The sequence below is a fragment of the Danio aesculapii genome, chromosome 6 (genome assembly GCF_903798145.1).
Source record: "Danio aesculapii chromosome 6, fDanAes4.1, whole genome shotgun sequence".
Classification (NCBI taxonomy): Eukaryota; Metazoa; Chordata; class Actinopteri; order Cypriniformes; family Danionidae; genus Danio; species Danio aesculapii.
In genome coordinates this window covers 9,128,112-9,153,985 of record NC_079440.1, presented here as the reverse complement: position 1 = coordinate 9,153,985, position 25,874 = coordinate 9,128,112, and the positions used below count along the sequence as shown (strand labels likewise).

Sequence of the window (25,874 nt, the reverse complement as noted above, 5' to 3'; positions counted from 1 at the left end):
CTACAACTCCATCCTCACCACCCACACCACCCTTGAGCACTCTGACTGTGCCTTCATGGTAGACAATGAAGCCATCTATGACATCTGCAGAAGAAACCTAGACATCGAGCGTCCCACATACACAAACCTCAACAGGCTGATTGGGCAGATCGTTTCCTCCATTACCGCCTCCCTGCGCTTCGATGGAGCCCTGAATGTAGATCTGACCGAGTTCCAAACTAACCTGGTGCCCTATCCACGTATCCACTTCCCTCTGGCCACCTACGCCCCAGTGATCTCCGCAGAGAAAGCCTACCACGAGCAGCTGTCTGTTGCTGACATCACCAATGCTTGCTTTGAGCCAGCCAATCAGATGGTCAAGTGCGACCCTCGTCATGGCAAGTACATGGCTTGCTGTCTGCTGTACCGTGGAGATGTCGTACCCAAAGACGTCAACTCTGCCATCGCCACCATCAAGACAAAGCGTAGCATCCAGTTTGTGGACTGGTGTCCCACTGGGTTCAAGGTTGGCATCAACTACCAGCCCCCAACTGTGGTTCCCGGAGGAGACCTGGCTAAAGTGCAGAGAGCCGTGTGTATGTTGAGCAACACCACAGCCATTGCTGAAGCATGGGCTCGCCTGGACCACAAGTTTGATCTGATGTACGCCAAGAGAGCTTTCGTTCATTGGTATGTTGGTGAAGGTATGGAGGAGGGAGAGTTCTCAGAGGCCAGAGAAGACATGGCTGCCCTGGAGAAGGATTATGAAGAGGTGGGCACAGACAGCGTCGGGGAGGAGGATGAAGAGGGAGAGGAGTATTAAGTTGATGGCTTCTTGCTGACCCTTGCACAACCTAGCAAGACAACTCATGCCTGACTTAAAATATGGAAATTGTTCTATGACATCACATTCCCTTAAAACAAAATGTTCATTTTTATTGGGTCAAGCTTTTCAATAAAAAAATGCTAAAAAAAAAAAGAGATTATGGTCTTTTCTTTTTATACTAGATTATATTTGTTACTTCCTGAAACGAAGCTGAATATCTAGATCAGGGGTGCCCAAACTTTCTTATAAAGGGCCAAAAGCCAAACTTGATTGTTGGCCTAAGTTAAATATCCCAAACTATTACCAAAAAATACTTTATTTGATATTTAAAAAAAAAAACTAGAATGTTGCTTTAAAACATTAATGATGCAGAATCATATTTTACTGTTTTATAATGAATTATAGAAAAAAAAACAATCCAATTTATAACACATTGGAGTTCAATGTTAAATACATAAGGTAAACTGCCTCTGCCTGGATTTGCTCACTGATGTTATGTGCATTGTCCTCTTAAAGAAAAAATAGATTTAATTACATTGTTTAAATGAAACATTTTATTTACTTTTTTTTTTGTAGCTCAAAGAAACAAAAGATTGTTCAATTTGAAATGATAAACTGTCAAAGGCTTTTACCCCAACTAAGTCTATCATTCTCCCTATTATTCAGATAGGATGGTGGGCCAAACCAAAGGTTACTGTGGGCCAGCTTTGGCCACCTCTGATCTAAATAGACAAGGCAGGATGCTGGGCTTTGCAAAATTTGACTGCTAAAGTAGCTGATGTGGTATTGTGCTAATCACTTAGCAACTGTGTTTTGACCACAGTTGCTAAGCAAAAGGGAAAGGCTTTTCATGGGTGCTCAAAAATAGTGCGTCACCAATATAAGCACTATCTAGACTTATAAACTATTAAATTAACGTGCATCTACACCACTGTTAAGGGTTTATGCTAAACATATTTGAAAGCGAGAAGATGTAATAGTTATTCTTTGGTTTAAAAAGAAAAGTTTATATATTTTTATATATATATACACACACACATACAATGTATGCAGTTTGACGGTAATCTAATTGATTTCATAAAATAAATAGAAAACATTACTTTAAATTGTATTATCTAATGCAGTATAACTTTTTAAATGATAACTTATTGCAATAAAAACTGCACTGTCAGGTGACTATGTGTGTTTAAACAAAATATGATTAATTTACACAATTTAATTGAAACATTCTCTCTCTCTTCTCAGAGGGCATGGCGGGGCAAATCAAAGGTTACCATGGGCCAGCTTTGGCCCATGGGCCCTAGTTTGGGCATCTCTGCTCTGAATGCTGCCATGTAAACATTGATGCGGACCAAGAACACTGAAAGAACGGTTCTCTATTTGCTAACAGTAAAACTTCCGTTTACCTAAATATGTGCCAAAGACATGCAGATTTAAAACAGGACATGACTTAAAGACGCCACCACAAAAAATTCAGAATGCTCAAGCATACAGTAGCCATTTTACCACATCACTTACAATATTCCTAATTACAGACAGTACAACACAGTGGTTGAAAAATGTACACATAAGCACAGCATTGTTTAGGAAATTCTGTTTCAAACTTTTCATAATTAAAGCCTTTGTTAGGTTCAAAATTTAAAATGGCAGATAGATTGCTACGTCACCTAATACCAAGTGTAGTTTTTTCCTCAGTGTGTCCGCGGGGGTCCTAATAAGTATTAAAAGTTGATAATGAATTATGAGAAAATTAAGGCCCTTAAAAGGTATTAAAAGTCTTAATCGTGTTTTTACGAGGTCTTAAATTTTGTTCAAGCGTTGTCCAAATTGTTTGACTCCCCGAAAAAAGCATAAATATATTTTCCTCCTAATATTAACAACGGCGTACTCGATCCATGAGATTGGTTCAGGCCGGGGCACATCCGGTCAAGCTTCGCCGTATGGGTGGTCGCGTAATTTGCGACAAATGAGGGAAGGTGATGTGATGCTCACTACATGTACCGAAACCATAGAGCGAAACAGACGGCAAAATGGGAAAATATGAGTTAACATACTCCTGGTTGGAGAAAAACGAGTTTAAACAGTGGCTAAAACCTGTCGCTGAAAACAACCACGTAATTTATTCTTTAAAGCTTTGTTTCTTCCGAGCTTATCTGAGTTCTGTTGTATTGATTTATTTAACAACAACTGTTAATTAAGTTAAAGGTCTGATCCTAAATAAAACCTGAAATGGCGATGAGGTCTAAAATATTCTGAGAGGGTCTTTAAAAGTCTTAAAAAGGTATTGAAATTACCTTTAGGATTCCTGCATATACCCTGTTTCTTTATTTGATCCAGGTCAATGAAACAACTACAAGTTTGAAAGCACCATGAGAAACCTCAAACTGCTCTGTATTGGCCGCCATGGAACCAAAGTACATATTTCTCAGTGTGGGCAGGCTAATCTGCTTATCCAGCCTCCTGCTTTGGATATAGTTTACAGATTAAACACGCACTGGCGATGAATAGGGTTATGTGTTTGTATTACGTGTAAAGCTGGAGAGCCGGATCTCTGTGCTGGGAACAAACACACCCAAACACCTCAACTTTCACTGACCACACACATGCACAACTCAACATGAGACTCATGAGCCACCGTTTAAACAACATGTACACAATATACAAGTATTACAGCCAAAGAGCTAGCATTAAACAATGACTATAAGCAGCTTTTTTTTTTTTTCCCCTTGCGCTTATTTGATGTGGATAGAAAGCAGACGTTGTTGCATGTGAGGGTACAAAGTGGGCCTCCAGTTTGGCACTCAGCTTATCTGGCACACACAGTCCAGTGAAGAGGCTGAAACTGTTGAACTGATCCCGCGCAAATGACAAGAAAACAAGCCTAAGCACTGGTTATGCTTGTCACATGACACCTTAAAGACACTAAACAAGCCCTGTAGGCCAATGACAAGCAAGTGCGGTCATATATGGGATTTGAGCTCAAGTTTAAATGCAGTCACCACCACAAAGCCAAAAGCCGTGTTGGTTTTGGGTGAATTGCAAGAGCGGTGGGTCTCAAAACAGGATATTCACTAGACTAGTTATTTTTTCCGTAGCGCTTTTACAATGTAGATTGTGACAAAGCAGTTTAACATAGAAGTTCTAGTAAATTGAAGCTGTCAGTCCAGTTTTCAGAGTTCAGTTTAGTTCAGTGTGGTTTAAATTTCACTGCTGAAGGTCTAAACACTGAAGAGCAAGTCTATCGACGTGCAGCTCCACAAGTCCCAACTACAGGGTTCATTCAGTCATGGAAAACCTGGAAAAGTCATGGAATTTTGACATTGCATTTTTCAGGCCTGGAAAAGTTTTGCAAAAACAGAAAAACCCACAAAGTTTTGGAAAAGTCACGGAAATTTGTTTAACAAATATCTGTATAGTTGAATTAGGTCTGCGCGATGTTGGAAAAATCTGACTTAAACATATTTTGTATTTCTGTGATATATTGCGATGTGAATACAATTTCACCAGATGATTTAACAGGTTTATTTAGATTGATTTGGGGGGATTTTGTAGAGGAGTGAATGTTGAATAATATATAACAAATAAATTAGCATAGAAGTGAATAATAGTTTTCAGGTATTCACTGTTCAGGTACAGATATTGAATAATCAACACTGCAGAGTCTTCAATGTATATTATTTAATCTTTATTAAAGTTGCACAAATTTTCTTGTGGCCGGATGTTTTAAAATGTGAAATATTGAAATGTTCACACAGTCACAGGCCTTAAAGGACAGTTTACTCATAGATTAAAATGTACTCACTATTTACTCACACTTCACTTGTTTCAATACTATAGGAGTTATTAAATTAAATTCTTTTGTGTTCATTTAAAGAAAAGAAAACTCAAAAATGGTTGAAACAAGTGAAGGGTGTAATGAAAATTGTGTTATTTTTGGGTGAACTATCTCTATAAAAAAATTACGTAGATATAAAAACAAATTTAAACAAATAGATTGTTGTGTTTTCTATGATATGCTGTAATAAATTTCAACGTCATTGTTTTTCTTATTTACCATGTATATGTAGACGTCGCATTACATGAAACATTACGTCATGAAAATGTACTTGAAAGTTCTGGAAAAGTCTTGGAAAACTCATGGAATTTTAGTAGTTAAAATGTGTATGAAACCTGCAACTAGTGCACCATAACATGATGAAAAATTATTATTTTTACTCAAATATATATTATTAGAGGGATGTCGCCACAGAATTGTAATTCAGTCTCCTTTTACTCATGCTCAAGTTGTTTTAAACCTGAATGCGGTTCTAAGTCATGATGTGACGTTGTGCGCTGAGGCTTCGAAGCATGTATCAAAAAAACGATACATCTCCCAGTGAAGCAGTGTCCCGCAGCTTGATTCGTTTTGCCATCATCACGTGATCAGTGACGTCCGAAGCTTCACTTTCGCCTATACCCACGTGACTGCTTCGAATTTTGATTCAAAGATTTAAACACCCCTATGGGTTAGTGAAGTGTATAGCGAGAGATTAGGCGTTGATTACATACATTTCTACTGTTTCAAAGCACTGCACCGGTCCCACACACCAGTAATTAAACTAAAATACAATCATAATTTGTAGTAAAAAGGTTTTGAAGCATACTAAAGTGTATTAGCGTATTTTTTTACAACTATCTTTAAAGAAAACCACTGCATATCCTAGTATAGTGGTTAACGGAGAACAGCCTCCCATGCAGGAATTGCTGGTTCGATCCCGGCTTGGAACGAGTGCGTGGGTGAATGACTGGTTGGAATAAGTTGCAAATACGTTTGAACACCTTGGATTTTACTACAGTCATCTGTGGTGAAATGTAATGTACCTTACTGTATGTGTAAAAACTACAGTAATTGAGTTATTTGTTTATATTACTGTTGTTGTATTACTACATGAATGAGTTGGTCAGTTGTGAACATTTGACATTGCAACACAGTGCTTTCCCACACTTTAACCAGAAGAGGTCCTCATCGAGCTCTGATTTAGAAAGCTTCGAGTAACTAACCTTTTTCCAATGCAATTGAGTCGAGCACTTCACTGGTTCAGAAAGCTTCATTTCACCATCACTAGTTCTAAGTTCTTAGTTAAAGGTCACGTGAAATTAAAATAACATTTATTTAGATGTTAGTTTCAGTCTGTTCGTTTTAAGTTTATGTATAGGCTTCAAAACTGTGACAAACTTCGCATATAGAAACTATAAAACTGAGAGAAACGTCTAGCTTGGAGTTTGTCACTTCCACATAAATGGATCAACAATTTTATTTTCACGTCACCTTATTCTTTAGTTTCTCATCAAATCATGACCAATCAAATGCTCTCTAGTATCTGACATGCCCCGCCCCTTTTGAGACTTCTCCAAAGACCATAGAATAAGCCTGCCTACTAGTACAGGAGCCAATCATCAATCGAAATATGGCGAAAAAATCCCGCCTTCTATTACAGGAGCCAATCATTGATTGCTATAGACTGACAATACTTCGAGGGAGGGGCTCAAACTAGACCATGAGTTTCAGCAGATTTTATATGAATATATACATTTAGAAATGAAACTAAATAAACAGTTGTTGTTTAATTTTATTGATGATTCCTAATATGAAATTCAATCGTAATCTTGGCAATTTGATGTTTCCCCATTCAAACAGAATGCCCGGGCATATACTGCCCGAGAGGCGTTTCAAAGATGGCCGCCAAGTGAAATGACTTGCCTTAAAGGGACTTTGATGATTCTTATTTGCTTTTCATTTGATGCGCTTGAGCTCAACCACTCTCACTGGCAGAGCGGTAATAAAACCTAAGATAAACGCTACTGGCTTTTTTTGAAGGGGAGGAGCTACTCCCCAGGAGCTATGTCCCGCTCTCTCTTCATTTTTCAGTTGAAATTACGCCAAACATCAAATTTAAAAATGCACATTTCAAAGCATTTTAATCAAAAGTAAATAATATTAAAGGGTTAGTTCACCCAAAAATGGAACCTTGGCTATTAAATAATCGACCCTCATATTCCAATCCTCCAAGACTTCTGTTCATCATCTCAAATATAAAAAAAACATTCTCTAAACAGACCATATACCTTCAGTGGTTGAATCAGAATATTTTAATAAGTATTTGCTGCGGTTCGCGTTTCTGCCTTTGGATGTCTCACAAAGCAGCTGCATAAATGATAGTTTAAAAGTGAAATCGCCGGACCCCTTTTACACAAAAATGTTTACAAATACAAGCGCTGCTGTTTAGAGCTCATTTCTGGTTAATGGTGTCAGAATTTACCGCTATTTTGGAATGGATGTTTGAACGGTCTTTTCCGGAAAATTTCCAGGAACGTCCAGCTTGTGTGAACACCTTTTTTATAAATTTACCAGTAAAATTCTGAAAATTTTCCGGATATATACCGGTATCACTGTGTGAACGGGGCTTATGAGGAGAAGAAACTGTTGAATAAAGTCGTTATTTTTGTTTTTTGTGCACACAACAATGTTCTTGTGTATGTTCATAATGTTCTGATTGAACCATTAAAGGCAAATGGATCAGGAGTGCCCAAACTTAGTCCTGGAGGGCAGGTGTCCTGCATAGTTTAGCTCCAACGTGCTTCAACACACCCTTCTGGAAGATTCTACACCTAGAAAGTGCTTGATTACCGGGTTTAGATGTGTCCAGAGATGTATAAAATCCTAGAGACCCAGACTTGAGTAAAAGTACAAGTGCTCTATCAAAAAAGTGACAAGTTGAAGTTGAAGTGCTCTTTAAGCACCATACTTAAGTGGAAGTACTAAAGTATTCAACATTTTTTGTACTTAAGTATTGCAAGTAGTTTATTTCAAAATTTACTACTCAAATATTGAAATTAAAAGTACAAGTATTGTGTTATGTAGTTATTAAAGAAAGCAGTAAAAAGACATTGTTTTGTTTATTTTAAATATCTTTTTTTTGTATGGGTCAAAAACACCATTCAGCGTGACACAGTCTTTGTGATAGCCAGCTAGTTAACGTTAAGTGAACATCGCAGCATGTTAATAACCATGGGTAGCTAACGTTAACTTATCTAGCGCTTATGGATAGCTCAAACTGCTGTTTTTTGTGTATTATATTATTTTGAATTAATATTTTATATTGTTATTTCTTCAAATTTGACAGTGAATTTTTGGTCATTATTTCGCAATCTTTTGGGAGGCAGAGTATGCACTTCATTCTATATGAACTGTCTTTCACTCTGATAAATGCAAACATGGCCCTAAATAGGGCCATGGGTGGTCTTTTTCCTCGTCGCCACGAACAGTTGAAAGTGAAGGAGTTGAAGGTGGAACTTCTGGGTTTTCTTCTTTGATCCTCTGAATGTTCATCGAGCCAGCTTATTCAAACCTGCGATAGAGCCATCTGCTGCTCTGGCATTGATAATGTGGGTTTGGAATGATTCGTAACATTTTTTATAATTGTAACGAGTAACTATGCTGGACATAAAAAATCTATCGGAGTAAAAGTATTAAATTCATCAAAAATATGTACTGAAGTAAAAATGGAAGTAGGAGAAATAAACAATACTCCAGTAGAGTACAGATACAGCCTTTTAGTACTTAAGTACAGTAGTGTAGTTCTAGTTTGTTACCATATATCGCAGGATGTGTCTAATTGGAGATGGAACTAAACTCTGCAGGACACCAGCCCTCCAGGACAACCCTGATATGGACTGTTGAGGGTGTTTTTAGGTACATTTCAGAATTTTGAACATCTCGAGACTTTTGCTATCTATAGAGGATGGGAGATCTCTTTTATCTAAATTATTTTAATTTGTGTTGCCGAAAGACGATTGAAGTTCTTGGGGGTTTGGAATGACATGAGTCATGAGTGATTAATAACAAAATCTTCATTTTTTGTCAGAACTAACCCTTTAATATGAATTTATTTAACATTTCTTTATTCATTCATTGTCCTTTGCTTAGTCCCGTATTTATCAGAGGTCACTACAGAGGAATGAACCGTCAACTATTCCGGCATATGTTTTACACAGCGCATGCCCTTCCAGCCAAAATCCAGTACTGGGAAACACCCATACACTCTTTCATCCACATACACTAAGGCTAATTTTGTTTACCTAATTCACCTATAGCGCATGTCTTTGGACTGTGGGGGAAACCGGATGGGGAGAACAAGCAAACTCCACACAGAAATGCCAACTGGCCCAGCCAAGACTCAAACCAGCGACCTTGCTGTGAGGCGACAGTGCTAACCACTGAGCCACCACTGAAAACACCTTCTCAGTTTCAGCTAAAAACAAATAAAAATTAAAAACAATTAGCTAGCAGCTGTCATAATTACAGCATTTACACTGTAATTATACGACTCAAGCTTTATGTTTACCTGATTTATTATATGCGTCATAATATGATGTATTATCTATGTCGCTACCAAAACAATGCAGGCCAAGTTTAGTGACGAAAGTTGTAAGCGCCACAAATTATGGCATTTTCCCTCATTGGAAACAGAGTTTGAACCATGTCACAAACCTTCAGTATTTCCTTTATTTTATAAAAACGTCAGGGCTTTACAAAAACACAGCTTCAGAAATCCCATTAAATCTCACCTCACACTTTATAAATACTGTAAATGTGACAGTCGCACACAGGGGAGATCTCAGCATGACCTGCTGGCTCACTCAGAGGTAAATCCCTCCAACCAATGGTAAATCCTGCCATATATGGGCATTTGTGCAGTACCCTGTATCTTCACCAATGGGCTAGGTGCATAAGATGGCGTCGGTGAGCTTCCAAGACAAAAGTGTGCAATTTTACTTCCGGTTGTATAGAACTATGAAGGAAGAGGTGAAGAATTTGCATTTTCATTACCAAAAATGAGCATGTCTAAAAATAAAAAAATAAAAACCAAAGTAGTTTATCAGCGACATGAGAGAACATCCTCACTTCATTGCTGCATACCTCAGTGCACTAATTCCATTCTTTCCCTGATGCTAAAGTTTGTGCTTAGTGGTTACTCAAATTCTATGGGGACCATGTCTTTTTTGTAGCGGTCGTTTCTCTGCATTGTGTTTTAATTATTTTTTATAATTACAGAGTTTGAGTAACGTCTGAGCACGAACTTTAGCATCAACAGGGAAAGAATGAAAGCAAATTAGTGCACTGAGGTATGCAGCAGTGAAGTGAGGATGTTCTCTCCTGTCGCTGATAAACTACTTTGGGTTCTTTTTATTTTAAACATGCTCATTTTTGGTAACAAAAATGCTAAATCTTTACCTCTTCCTTCATAGTTCTATACGACCGGAAGTAAACGCACACGCTTCCATCTCGGAAGGGTAAAGTCTAGATCGGGTACATGCCCGACCGGAAATGTGATATGCACATTAACATAGCAGCATTTTTTGATGACACTGCATAACAATAGTTATTATTTTTACGTTACTGTGACGGTTGGGTTTAGGGTTGGGGTGGGGGTAGATGCTAATAAAATACAATTTATTGGGTAATTTAATAGATAGCATAAATAATACTCAGTACAACTACTGTTTCTCCAATACTGTGATGGTTGGGGTGGAGGAAGGCATTAAAAAAAAAAATTTATTGGGTAATTTAATTGATAGCATAAATAATACTCGGTACAGCCACTGTTTTTACGTTACTGTGACGGATGGGTTTAGGGTTGGGGTGGGGGTAGATGCTAATAAAATACAATTTACTGGGTAATTTAATAGCGTAAATAGTACTCGGTACAGCTACTGTTTTTACGTTAGCGTGATGGTTGGGGTAGAGGAAGGCATTAAAAAAATAATTATTGGGTAATTTAATTGATAGCATAAATAATACTCGGTACAGCTACTGTTTTTACATTACTGTGACGGTTGGGTTTAGGGTTGTGGTGTGGGTAGACGCTAATAAAATACAATTTACTGGGTAATTTAATAGCATAAATAATACTCGGTACAGCTACTGTTTTTACATTACTGTGACGGTTGGGTTTAGGGTTGGAGTGGGGGTAGACATTAAAAAACAATTTATTGGGTAATTTAATAGATAGCATAAATAATACTCGGTACAGCTACTGTTTCTACGTTACTGTGACGGTTGGGTTTAGGGTTGGGGTGGGGGTAGACGCTAATAAAATACAATTTACTGGGTAATTTAATAGCATAAATAGTACTCGGTACAGCTACTGTTTTTACGTTAGCGTGATGGTTGGGGTAGAGGAAGGCATTAAAAAAAAATTATTGAGTAATTTAATTGATAGCATAAATAATACTCGGTACAGCTACTGTTTTTACATTACTGTGACGGCTGGGTTTAGAGTTGTGGTGTGGGTAGACGCTAATAAAATACAATTTATTGGGTGATTTAATATGCAGCATAAATAATACTTGGTACAACTACTGTATTTACATTACTGTGACGGTTGGGTTTAGGGTTGGGGTGGGGGTGGGGGTTGACGGTAATAAAATACAATTTACTGGGTAATTTAATAGCATAAATAATACTTGGTACAGCTACTGTTTTTACGTTACTGTGACGGTTGGGGTGGGGGTAGACGCTAATAAAATACAATAAATGAGAAATGTAATAAATAATTTAAATAATTCTCGTTAACTCCTGGCCGGAATCATATCCGATCTCGCAACAACCTCTCGAAAGCTCAACAGCGACATCTTGTACAACTAACCCATTACAATGCAGTATCATTCATCGTGCTTGCTATTAAAGGGGGTATTTGTACTAGTTAGCCGGTATATTCAGAACAACAGCCCAACTGCTAATAGGGTACACTGAAAAAAAATGATTCATTGGATTTACTAACCTTTTTTTAAGGTAAGTGATTTGCAAACAATTTATGTAGGCTGAATTTAAACAAACAAATTAAGTTAAACATTACTGAATATAATTCATTAGTTTAATCTCAGCCCATATAAATCATTTGCAAACACTTACCTTAGCATTTTTTCAGTGTCTGCTCTTTATCAAATAACGCTTATTTTTTTGCACTGAAAAGTACCACACATGGGTGCAGCAATGTTTGAAAATATTCAGACCAATCTTTACAGTTTAATTCAAACAGTTGTAAGTACTAACTCTGACCCCTAATCGCTGTCGTCATCAGACCAGCCGAAGTCGTCCATGGTGATGGCCATGTTCATTTTGCGTCCCTCACGGACACTGCAGGACTTGGAGGAATTCTTCTTGGCTTGCATGTTGATCTGCATCCCTGACTGGCGGACGAGGTTCCCGCTGGGAATGTTCATATCCAGGTCAAACACGCCTCCGAACCCCAGCATGAGCTTCTGCAGGCTGCTCTGGCCCAGATCCCCGTTACTGCAGGATGATGAGATCTGACAACTGACCTCAGAGCTGTTGCTCTCCTCCATGTGAGCCTCATAGAAGGACTCGGCGCTCAGAGTCGCCGCCAGCGGGGAAATGTGGGAAAACAGCTGCCAAACGAACATGAAGTCAATTTAAAGTTGGTAGAAATGTAGTTGTATACTTAGAATTAGGTTAAAGGGAGTGTTAATTGCCCCCCTCACTTTCAGGCCATTGAAGATGTAGGTGACAATCAGCAGATCATTAAACCTTATGTGCTGTTGAGGATGTTTTCATCCATTCTGAGGTGATTTTTAGTCTTAATTTGGCAACAACTTTCTCTTTGTTTCAGCAAATGGACAAATTTTTGGTGACATCTTATTTTGACACGTATTTTTGTAAAATGCCATGAAATTTTTCAAAGATTTAACTCTTTAAATTTAAAAAGGCAAGTTTTATACCCTTTCGTTATGTTGGTGACCCGTTAACTTCTATTATAATGACATTTTTTGATTGCACAGCCAAGACAGCATATAATCATGCTTGATTATTCCTGATTGTTGATGGTTTTCACTTTTGGGAGAAGGTAAAATGGGTAATTTTAATATTGATCATCAGTTCGTGGCTTTGGAATCAAAAATGTCACTATAATAGAAGTCAATGGGCCAAAAACAGCCACCAACATAGAGAACGGGTAGTAAATTTGAACAGAACAAGTCCCCTGCTACTAAACAGTTGAGTTTTACCATTTTTAATCTATCCTGTCAATCTCTGCATCTGGCATGAGCACTTTTAGCTTAGCTTAGCATAAATCGAATCATATTAGGCCATTAGCATCTCCCTTAAAAAAGGCGTAATGATTTTATGCAAATGTTACCTATAGTTACTTATCTTGGAGCTATTTTCAAGTGCTACGTAATATCATTGCGCCTGCTGCAGCCATGGTATGGCAGTAAAGTTCCTTGATTATTACGCTGGAATGAGGGTATGGTTCCTAGCCGTGTCAACCTAGAAAATAGCAACGTTTTATTTTCTGTTGGTCTTAGTACACAATGTAACTACAGAAGAGTCAAGCTTTAAAGAGGAAAATTATCAAAGCTCTATGACATTTTGGAGCGAGATGCTAATGGTCTAATCCAGTTCAATGATTTATGCTTTGCTAAGCTAAGCTAAAAGTACTTCCGCCTGACCCTGAGATTGGCTGAATGGATAAAAAAAAAAGGCAAACTGTTCCTTTAAAGAAGAAATTAAGCTAAAATTGTAGTCCTTGTGTACTCATAAAATGTAGTAAAATTTAAATACAGTAAATATTATATGCATTAGGTATTAGCATTAAGGATAAGCTTGAGTATTTTGATGGATATATAGTACGTCAGCTCATGCCTGTGACTTAGGGCTATTGTGTATATCATTATACAATAGAAATATTGGCTGTGGATTAAAGATATTTATTTTGTAAACAATGTGGAGTGTCTTTTATAGCTGATCGTTTCACTATATAAGACCTCACTGTATTGTCAGGAGCCACATTTTCTATTTTTTACTTGCCAGTTTGTTCGACTCATGTAATTGCATTATAATAATCCCCAAGTACCAGTTTAAGCTAAAAAAAAAAACTTTAATGCTCTATAATACATCTTAGATGGCCTGAGGTTTAGTGAAATAACTGCAAATTGTATGTTTTAGATACATTTGATATTTAGCTGTCATTTTAACCAGATCATACAGGTTTCCTGCTCTTTTAGAGCTTCAAATATCCAGAAATGCTAAGTATTTTTAAGCTATATTTATTGAGGTAATTAATCATAAATTTTCACCAAAGAGCAATATTCGAACTGGGCATACTCATCAAATAAAATGACGTTTGCTGTTTGTTCAAACTACTTATATAAATTGAGCTGAAACAACACAATTCTTGAAGTGTTGGTGTTTTATGTTCAATCCACTTAAATTTGTAAAAAAATAATAAGTTGATTCAATTCCTTCATGTTGTCTCAACACAAAATCGATTGTGTGGAACCCAGCATTGTTTACTGTGGAAAATATTTACATAACTATAACATTTATAATAAAATTACACTACATCCAGTGAACATTATCACATTTCAGAGTATTTTATTTACTCTAGTAATATTATTTACTTATTAAAAGTATGCTACAGTGTCTCTCAAGGACATCTTACTATAAACTGTATAATGCAGATTTGGGCTTTCCACAATGTTGCACACAAGTCCAGACTTTGTAGAAGTTTCTCTTCCCCTTTGTGTGACTTCCTGTCTCCTACTTTGTGTGCTGCAGGTCACGTGACAACATCACAATGTTGGCATAATCCAGCTTTAAAACCTGTGCAATGGTGTGTAAGCTAGCATATAAAACCCGTGGCTAAAATCATAGCAGGAACTATTCTATTATCCCTTTTTCACTGCAGAGACAAGCCATTATGACACTCAAAATAACCATGCTCCTACCGTGAAGTTTTAAACAAGACCATCTCTTAGTATGCAGAAGTATGGTTGCAAAATGAGTTGTTCTGAAGCCAAACTCACAGGGGTGCAGGATCGGGATCTTTCCATGAGTCTGTTTTCCCACTCTGTCAGTCTTCTTTCTCTTTCCTCCAGCTCCTGCTCTTTACAGCTCAGCTCTCTCTCCAGCTGCTTCAAGCGCTCCAGTGTCTCCTCGATCTCACACCTTAGAGATACAGAGCAAAAAAGCATAGCAAAATATAAAAACAGGAAATTATTGTCAGATATAACTATTCGTGTAGTACAAAATAGTTCTATATTCTATATATACACAGTTATCAACATATGAATAGTATAAAAAAAAATATTTAAAATAGTCCTAAGTCAAGAATGAGTTTTTAAATAGTTTTAGGACAACTTTGATGCAACATTTTGATCCACTACTCTATTTCAGGGTTTCTGCAGGTTTCATCAAGTCAAGTTTAAGACTTTTTAATACCATTATTAATAAAATATCAGACTTATACAGGGCTAGATTTTTTTTTTCTAATGGAAAGTGAAAGATTTTTACTTATCATATACTTATATAAAAAGAAGCAAACCTAGATATTTCCTAGCCACATATTTTATTTAGTGTGTATAAACAAGCAAACTTTGGTGATTTCTTAAAAAAACAAAAGCTAGATACACTCACCAGCCACTTTATTAGGTACACCTTACTAGTACTTGGTCGGACCCCTTTTGACTTCAGAACTGCCTTAATCCTTCACAGATTAAACAAGGAACTGGAAATATTCCTCAGAGATTTTACTCCATATTGACATGATAGCATCACACAGTTGCTGCAGATTTGTCGGCTGCACATCCATGATGTGAATCTCCTGTTCCACCACATCCCAAAGGTGCTCTATTGGATTGAGAACTGGGGACTGTGGAGGCCATTTGAGTACAGTGAACTCATTGTCATGTTCAAGAAACCAGTCTGAGATGATTCGCGCTTTATGACATGGCGCGTTATCCTGCTGGAAGTAGCCATCAGAAGATGGGTACACTGTGGTCATAAAGGGATGCACATGGTCAGCAACAATACTCAGGTAGGCTGTGGGGTTGACACGATGCTTAATTGGTGCTAATAGGCCCAAAGTAAGCCAAGAAAATATCCCCCACACCATTACACCACCACCACCAGCCTGAACCGTTGATACAAGGCAGGATGGATCCATGCTTTCATGTTTTTGAACCAAATTCAGACCCTATCCAAATGTCAAGACTCATCACACCAGGCAACATTTTTCCAATCTTCTATTGTCCAATTTTGGTGAGCCTGTGCGAATTGTAGCCTCAGTTAACTGTTCTTAGCTGACCTGTTGCTGCAGCCCATCTGCCTCAAGATTTGACATGTTGTGCATTCAGACATGCTCTCACTGGATATTTTCTATTTTTTGGACCATTCTCTGTAAACTCTAGAGATGTTGTGCATGAAAACCCCAGTAGATCAACAGTTTCTGAAATACTCAGACCAGCCTGTCTGGCACCAACAACCATGCCACGTTCAAAGCAACTTAAATCACCTTTTCTGACATTTCTCCCTCCATACGCTGATGCTACCAATCACCTTTTAAATCACCATTCTGATGCTCGGTTTGAACTACAGCAGATCTTCCTGACTATGTCTCCATGCCTAAATGCATTGAGTTGCTTCCGTAATTGGCAGATTAGAAATTTGCATTAATGAGCACTTGGACAGGTGTACCTAATAAAGTGGCCGGTAAGTGTATGTCCTAATAGTGTTTTTAGCAACATATATATCTGTCAACATCTAAAAACAAAATGTGTTTTAGGTTTCATGACCCGTTAAAAAATCTGATTAATTCACATCATTTAATTAAAACATTCAATTTTAGTTTTGCTTTTTTGTAGCTCAGCAATTAAACAGAGCAACAAACAAAAGTTTAAGTTAAATTAAAAATGATTATTGTCCCTCAGGTGTCCATTTGTCCATCTCTTCTCTGATTTGTTGGCGGGACAAATCAAAGGTTACCGCTGGCCCTAGTTTGTGTATCTGCACCTTTGATTTAAAAACATTTGCCTGCAATTTCTATTGTTGCCAGCAGGTAGTACTGTAGGCTAAACACCAAAAAAGCCCGCTCTAAAAGCCCAGTGTGGCTATTTATAAACAGGTATGTGAAGGAAGGCCAGAATGCCCCCCTCCTCAACCCCTCTGCCCTCAAAAGCCATATCAGCCCCTGCCAAAATCTCTCCACACACACTCTCAAAACTTCCCTCCTTCTAGAATTGATTTCTCTACCACTCTCATGAGGAGCGTTTCCAGAATGTCTCACCCTCCTTCTTCCTCCCCCTCCGTCTTTTTCCATTCCTCTCAGTTCATTTCTGACATTTCTCCCTCCATGCGCTGCAGCTCAGCCCAGGTCGAGCACTTATTGTGCATGTTTCCTTCATTTGTTTCTTGTTTTATTACAACTCGTAACTCTAATTAAACAAAACCTGTCACGGTTTAAAACAAAACAACTCTTCAAGACTTCATAATATAAGTGTAAGAGAAGCATACACTGTAAGAAAAGTTCCACACAATTCCTTCATGTTGTCCAAACATTAATCGATTAAGTTAACTTAATTGTTTTTTTTTTTTTTACAAATTTTAAGTGGATTGAACTTAAAACAAATAAGTAGCCCACCAAAAACCTCAGAAAATGTGTTGATTCAGCTCATTTTAAATACGTAACTTGAACAAGCAGCGAATATCTTTGTGTAGGTTTCATATTTCTATTTTTAAAATGCCTCACATACTCTAAGTGCATTGTAAGCACATTAACATAGGCATTTTGGCTAATAATAATGTACTTCGATGCTAAATATAGTATGTGACAAATGATGTGTGCATTACATGATTATAAAGTGTGCATAAGATGGACGTTTTACTATCCCATGATTTACTGCAGTAAAGTGAATCAACTACAGTAGGTCACATGAATTAATATTTGGGTTTTTAACCAATGCTTTACCTGTTTTTAACTTTTGCAAGTTGTGCAACATTGTTGATTAAGTGACCAAAGTATATACTTCTTACAGTTATCTCCATGTACAATCAGAATTACATTTGTGTCATTTGGCAAGATTAGTTCATTCATTCATTTTCTTTTCGGCTTAGTCTCTTTATTAATCAGGGGTTACCACAGCGGAATGAACCACCAACTACATCCAGCATGTGTTTTACGCAGCGGATGCCCTTCCAGCTACAACCCATCACTGAAAAACACCCATACACTCTTGTTCACACACATACACTACGGGCAATTTAGCCTACCCAATTCACCTATAGCGCATGTCTTTGGACTTGTGGGGGAAACTGGAGCACCAGGAGGAAACTCACACAAACATGGGGAGAACATGCAAACTCCACTCAGAAATGCCAACTGACCCAGCCGAGTCTCGAAACAGGGACCTACATGCTGTGAGGTGACATTGCTAACCACTGAGCCACCGGCGAAATTAGTTTTTATACATAATTTACAGAAATGGGGTGGCACGATGGCTCAGTGGTTAGCACTTTCTCCTCACAGCAAGAAGGTCACTAGTTCGAGTCCCCACTGGGTCAGTTGGCATATCTGTGTGGAGTTTGCATGTTCTCCCTGTGTTGGCATGTGTTTCCTCCGGGTGCTTTGGTTTCCCCCACAGTCCAAAGACATGCACGAAAGGTGAATTGAATAAACTAAATTGGCCGTAGTGTATGAGTGTGAATGAGAGTGTATAGGTGTTTTCCAGTACTGGGTTGCAGCTGAAAGGGCATCTGCTATGTAAAACATATGCTGAATAAGTTGGTGGTGCATTCTGCTGTGACGACCTCTGATGAATAAAGGGACTAAGCCGAAGGAAAATGAGTGAATGAGTTTCCTTTTGACATTTTCCTATGGGGTTGCACTATGGGAAATAATCAACAATAATTGACACTATTGAACAATAATTTACAAACATTATTTTAAAAAAAAGCTATAACTAATTAACCAGTTAACACAGTTAAAACAGTTTCACAATAATAATAAAAAATTAAAAACTGATTTTATTCTAGCCGAAATAAAACAAATAAGACTTTCTCCAGAAGAAAAAATATTATCAGACATACTGTGAAAATTTCCATGCTCTGTTAAACATCATTTGAGAAATATTTAAAAGAGATAAAAAATTCAAAGGGGGGCTAATAATTCTGACTTCAACTGTATATATATATATATATATATATATATATATATATATATATATATATATATATATATATATATATATATATTTTTTTTTTTTTTTTTTATATATATATATATATATATATATATATATATATGTGTGTGTGTGTGTATATGTGATTCATATTAGAAACATGATAAAATATACAATTATTGTAACAGCTTCAGCTTTTTATTTTTGACATGTATATATTACATTTCAGAGCAAAACATTAATGTATTTTCAAGTCGATTAATTCAGATCTTATTTTTATTATAAACTGAAAAATCCCATAAGAAAAGTAGTTTTGACCCTAATGCTTATAGCCTTAATAATGAACAAAACAAAATCATCCTCATGGTATTTTTATGTGTATTTTTAATATTGTGAAATGTGTTCTCATCAACAAATTATAATCAGGCATTTCACTTCGTCTTTGCTCCAGGTTAACCCGTGACTGCTGTTCACATGGGCCTAAATGAAGTAAGCTAAAGGAGAAAATAAGCCAGGTTCTGATGCAAATGCTCCAAACTAGCCGGGTTTAAGTACACCCATAATGTTAAGATGTTTAAGCAATTTCTTAAAAAAACAACAACAAAAAAAAAAATCATAAAGTAGTAGACAGCACATACCTCCACTCTGCTTTGTTATGTAAGAAGGAGTTGCACTGGTCCGGCAGTTTGCTGTCATTTTTCATGGTCTCTAAGGTGCTCAGGATCTGTTTGAACTGTGGCCTTTCCTGGACACAACAGACCGTTAAATCTTTATTATGGTCATGCTTCAGCAAAATGTAACACACTAATGAACTCAAAGTATTTTTGTATCCAAATGTTAACTTCTTTTCTGTAGGAGGAAACCGTCTTACAGAGAGTGAAATTGAGGTTGTAAAATTATCATTTTTATCACTTGTAAAAAATGTAAACATTGCTGAAACACAACAATCTGAAACTGCATTTTGTAATCTTTCTATATACATACATTCTAAGTATACCTAAAGGAGCCATATGAAGAATATATATTATTATTATTATTATTATTATTATTACTTTTTGGATGAAACATTACAGAACAGAATCATCCATTACACTAAAAGTATCATCCTAAACACTTTATGAGTATTCATCTCATGTTATTTAATAGAGTTCCAGAGTATAAATATCGCATAAATAGCATAAATATCACATTCACTTGTTTTTCCAGCAAAAATATCAAGAGTCCTTAACATAGATATTAGTTAATAGATCGGGAAGGTCTTGGTTTTTAAAAGTAGTTTCAAATGTAGTTCTTCACATTGTTATTTTAAAACAAATATTACAATAAAAAAAATGACAGACATTTCTCTTAGGATATTTGAGAACTCATTGAACTGATATCTAAAAGCCTGTTTACATTTAATTAATAATTTGCAAACAAGCGATTTGATTTCACTGAGAAAAAAAACAAAATCCCCTCTAACTAAAACAGAAAGTATTACCTTGCTTGACTTGTGCTTTTGTAACATGTTCACAAAGATGCAAACTAGTTTCATTTTAAACCTTAAAGCTATAGTTGGCCCAAAAATGAAAATCCTGTCATCATTTACTCACCTTTAACTTGTTTTAAACCTTTATGTGTTTCTGTTGAACAGAAAAGAAGATATTTTGAAGAAAGCTGTAAACATGTAACCATTGACCACCATAGTATTTGTTTGTCTTGCTATGGATGTCAATGGTTACAGGTTTACAACATTCTTCAAAATATCTTCTTATGTTCAACATAATGAAAAAGTTGGAACCACTTGAGGGAGAGTAAACAGTGAGTAACTTTTCATTTTTGGGAGAACTATCACTTTAAACTGTTGCAAGACACACTTAATTTGAACTAACCGCTACATCTGATGCTCCTCATTTGTAAGTATTTTTAAATAAAAGCATCCGCAGAATGACTAAATGTAAACAGTTTACAGAATTCCAATGATCCCGAACATCATATGATTTGATTTTTTAGCCCTGTCCCATTCAAGTACCTTGGGTTCGGCATTCCAGCAGCGTCTCATCAGGTCTGCAAAGCTGGCGGGGCAGCTGCTGGGAATGGTCGGCCTCTGGAACACATAACCCACACAAATACCACAGACGCATGCACACGCATTAGAATCCAGTTCAAAAACCCATTATAGCAGCCATTACATAAAATCCTAATTTTAGCACGGGTCCAGTTTAAGCTCCCAAAAGCAACTGCTGCAATGCGTTCTCCCATAGGCTATGCTTACATTAGGGGTGGGTGATATCTTATTGTTTGCAATATACATTTGAAGTCTTAAATTATTAGCCCACTCTAAATATTTTTTCCCCAATTTCTGTTTAACGGAAAGAGTTTTTTCAACACATTCCTAATCATAATAGTTTTAATAACTCATTTCTATTAACGGACTTATTTTATCTTTGCCATGATGACAGCACATAATATTTCACTAGCTATTTTTCAAGATACTAGTATTCAGCTTAAAGTGACATTTAAAGGCTTAACTGGGTAATTAGGTCAAGGCAAGTTAGGATAATTAGGCAAATCATTATATAACAGTGGTTTGTTCTGTAAACAATCGAAAAATATAGCTTAAAGGGGATAATAATAATTATAAATTAAATTTAATAAAAAAATTAAAAACTGCTTTTATTCTAGCTGAAATAAAACAAATAAAACTTTCTCCTGAAGAAAAAATATTATAGGAAATACTGTGTAAATTTCTGTTAAATCTCATTTGGGAAATATTTGAAAAAGAAAAAAAAATCATAAGAGGGTGAATAATTCTGACTTTATATTACAGTATTAAAGTAGCACGTATGCAATACATTTTTGCGTTTTTGAGCCTGCTTACAAACATATTACTTGACATTTATTTCAAATTCACTTCATAACATCAGTATGGTGTGTGAAATCACTCCTTTTTGTGATCAGATGTTATTTTATATCACAGAATGAGGAAGAAATCATACAGTTTTGTAGTTTTCAATACAGTTATAAATGTTAGGTCAATTGCATTATAAATATACTTTATGCTTATAAAATACTCAGGATGGCTTGTAGAACAGAAATAATCCAGATATAATTATAAATATAAATTGTATAATGTAATTTCAATTAATAAAATATAACAAAATAAATTATATATATTAACTGATTTCTTTTATCTTTGCTATGATGACAGCACATAATATTTTACTACATATTTTTTCAAGATACTAGTTTTCAGCTTAAAGTTCAATTTAAAGGCTTAGATTAATTGGGCAAGTTAGGGTAATTAGGCAAATCATTGTATAATGATGGTTTCTTCTGCAGACAATCAAAAAATATTATAAGACTTTCTCCAGAAGAAAAAAATATTATAGGAAATACAGTGAAAAATTCCTTGCTCTGTTAATTGGGGAAATATTTAAAAAAGAAAAAAATCCTTGGACGGCTAATAATTGTGACTTTAACTGTTTCTGTAAAAATTATGTCCACTATAAAAATCTGACTTATAGTAAGAATAACGATAAAAATCTACAATCAGTCTGTGCAATGATTTATTACAGATACAGTTTTTTTCTGCTTACAAATTTCCAGACATTTACTTTAAAGGGCACCTCGGTTAGCCCTTTTTTCAGATTTAATAGTTTTTTGTGTCCCCAGAATGTGTCTGTAAAGTTTGAGCTTAAAACACCCATCAGAGTATTTGTTATAGCTGTCTGAGGTTTCTGTATTATAGCCAATAAAACTTGGTTGCTGTTTTTTTGTACTGGGCCTTCAAGGCTAGTCCTCCCCGCCCAACGTTCCCACGTTCCTGTCAGCAACATGCCTCAGTCGCCGCCCTCGGCTGCCTCAGGAAGCAGATCTCACGTCGCATTTGTGAGAAATACTACAGTAAGGACTTGAGTATTGATGCAGCTTTTGTGAGTTGCAACCATGAGTCACACAAAAAGTCGTTACAAAGTTTACACTCACACACAGCGAGGACACGCACACACACACACATAGTGCAGACACACACCAATAGCGCAGACACCCACACACACAGAGAGAGAGAGAGAGAGAGAGAGAGAGAGAGAGAGAGAGAGAGAGAGAGAGAGAGAGAGAGAGAGAGAGAGAGAGAGAGAGAGATCACGCGCGCGTTGAGCTTTGCACTCTGTTTGCAGGCATTTGTGACAGGCTACAGGTTAATCTCCACTGCTGTATGGATATATGTGTTATGTTAATGAACAAAATAAACCTGATTTAACGTCCACAAACCAGGATTAAAGCATCTTACTTTATAATTGTTCTGACACACGGCTGTGCTGATGAAGTGAAGCTGAAGTGAATCGCTGTACTTCATTACACACATGCTCTGTTTTAAAACATTTTAAACTTGTAAAACTCACTCTTGATCAGGTTTGATGATGATTGATGATCCTAGCTAACTGAACACACCTTTTATTCCCGGTTGCTTTGCGCTCGTCCTCTCTTGTTGATATGATTATACACATGACTACCGGGACATGTTAATACGCAGCTATCAATCAATTCGGTGGGCGGGGGACCACACTCCTACGTAAAGTTGCGGTCGGTTTGAAAACCGCTCCAATTGGTCCACCGTTTTTATATCGTTAAATTTGAAAAAAAAAGGACTGGGTGTGTTTATTTCACCCCAATATGATGGTCTATACACTACATCTACACACATGTTTGTCCAAACAGCTTTAAAAGTAGATTTTTCACCATAGGTGCCCTTTAAATTCACTTCATAACATACACTACATCTACACACATGTCTGTCACAAACAGCTTTAAAAGTAGATTTTTCACCATAGGTACCCTTTAAATTCACTTCATAACATCAGTCGAGTGTGTGACTAAAATCACCCCTTTTTGTGAACAGATGTGGTTTAATATCACAGAATGAGCAGGAAATCATACTGTTTTGTAGGTCAATACAGTGATAAAGGCTAGGTAAATTAGCAATAAATTATAAATATACTTTATGCTTATAAAATACCCAAGATGGCTTGAAGAAATAATCCAGATATAATATAAATAAGAATAGGAGAAAAGTCATACTTTTCTCTAAAGATACAGAACTTTTTTGTCTCTCAGTTGATACTTAAGTTTACAGTCACTAATATCATTATCGCAATAAATATCGGAAAGTACTGTGATATATTTTTTGGATATCACCCATCCCTATTTTACATCTCAACTCAAGTGAAGCGTGTATCTCCATCTTTAAAGAGTATATGCACTGTAAAAAGTATCTGTTAATTGAAAGTTTCCGCATTTTGTGAATTACAAGCAGTTTTTTTGCGGTTGTGAGTTGCATTATGGGAACTTAATCTCTGCTCTGTTGACTTCTGATGTTGAAAATTCAACTCTACAGTTTAACAAAGTGACTTTTATTGACATTTTAGTCATTTGAAATAATATAATGTATAAGAAATAACATATAGAGAAATAAATCTGTAAAATAACAGAAAATGTACTGGCAGTTTATTACAATTTTTTTGTACTGTAATATAAAACACCATCCCAGACAATATATCACTTTAAGCAACAAAAAAAAATTAATAAAAGTCACATATTCAAACTTTTTAAGGTTAAACATTGTTGGAAGAAAGATCAAGGTCCCATAATGCAATTCAAAAGTACGGAAAATGGCTAAATACGGAAAATGGCTAATTTATGGATATTCTTTTGTCCAGTGTACACATATAATAACCAGTATATAAAGATTAACAAAGGGCTTTTACATTGACGCTGTTTACACTGATAAGTAATAAATTGAGTTCTCACTGGAGATAATGGAACTTTGAGAGCATGTGAGGAGAGATACTGTAAATGGAGACTTGTCCAATCCCATTTGATACGCCGCACATGGAGGAATCTAATACTGTCCAACTATTAGATCTGACAAACAGCGCTGGCACAAAACGCAATCCTGAGCCCTCGAGAGAATGGAAACTGCTCCATCCCTCTGGGAATTCAGCATAAACCAAAATATCTTTTCATCCGTCTTTTGACCTCTCCCATTCCCCCCTCGCCAACATTTTCTCTTATAAGTACTTGCTCCTTTTTCAGGCTGGGATGTTTATCTAAAAAAGGGTTCCTGGCTGCCCCCCCTACAGCACTAAAATCACTGTGGTCTAATGCGATCTTCAACTGATGACAGAGAGAGAGAGGAACAATATAACTTATTCTGCATAAAGTGTGCAAGAGCTCAATAAAAGTTGCACACGCACAGAGAGAAGCTTTTAGATCAGCTCGCTATAAATAACCAACCAAAGCAAGCAATGGAATCCATGATCATACTGTTCTGTTACCAACAGGAAGAAGAAGGGAAGCTTTCAAAACACAGTGAGGTGCATTTTGTGCGATTCAGATATAAATCTGTGTTCCAAATGCTAATTAGCATAATTAGCCTACTCCTTGAGTAGGTACTGTATTTTTTCATTCATTTTCCTTCAACTCCTTCAAAAGTCCCTTATTTGTCAACTTAGTCCCTTATTTGTCAACCCAGTACTGGGAAACACCCATACACACTCGTTCACACACACACTTATACATTACGGCCAATTTAGTTAATTCGATTCACCTATAGCGCATGTCTTTGGACTGTAGGGGGAATTAAGAGCACCTGGAGGGAACCCACGCCAACACAGGGAGAACATGCAAACTCCACACAGAAATGGCAACTGACCCAGCCAGGACTCGAACCAGTTACCTTCTTGCTGTGAGGTGACAGTGCTAACCACCGTGCCGCCTAGGTACTATATGTGAATCTAAATGTGCTACATGAGATTTACTACATGTATGTACTATAGAGTATGAATGTGAGTAGTACGAATGTAATTCAGACGTACTACATCCGCCATTTGTCATCATCACATGATCATGAACTCTCTTGCTCTGCATCCTGGGATTGTGTAGCGTCCGTTAGATGTGCACTACAAAATCTCGCCGAAAGTAGCACATTAGGTCATCCGAGTACCTCTCGCCTACTGTTTTTCGAGTACTATGAATTTGAACATACTACACGGCTCATATGCAGTTTAGTATGCAA

The 25,874-nt window shown here is 36.6% G+C and overlaps 2 protein-coding genes across 2 annotated transcripts in view; one reads left to right on the top strand and one right to left on the bottom strand.

The window, feature by feature from the left end:
- Nucleotides 1-958, top strand: part of LOC130230434 (tubulin alpha chain) — a 3,191-nt gene extending 2,233 nt beyond the window's left edge. Inside the window, exon 4 of the mRNA XM_056459436.1 lies at nt 1-958. This exon is cut by the window's left edge and continues 176 nt beyond it. Coding sequence (XP_056315411.1) covers nt 1-802 — 802 coding nt within the window. The 3' untranslated portion in view covers nt 803-958.
- A 10,396-nt stretch (nt 959-11,354) lies between these two features.
- The window catches only part of LOC130230432 (mitogen-activated protein kinase kinase kinase 20), a 34,902-nt gene continuing 20,382 nt past the window's right edge, over nt 11,355-25,874 (bottom strand). Inside the window, exons 9-12 of the mRNA XM_056459434.1 lie at nt 20,832-20,906; nt 19,459-19,565; nt 14,672-14,813; nt 11,355-12,256 (exon numbers count right to left, since the gene is read on the bottom strand). Of these exons, the coding sequence (XP_056315409.1) occupies nt 11,909-12,256; nt 14,672-14,813; nt 19,459-19,565; nt 20,832-20,906 (672 nt within the window). The 3' untranslated portion in view covers nt 11,355-11,908. The remainder of the gene's footprint in view (nt 12,257-14,671; nt 14,814-19,458; nt 19,566-20,831; nt 20,907-25,874) is intronic.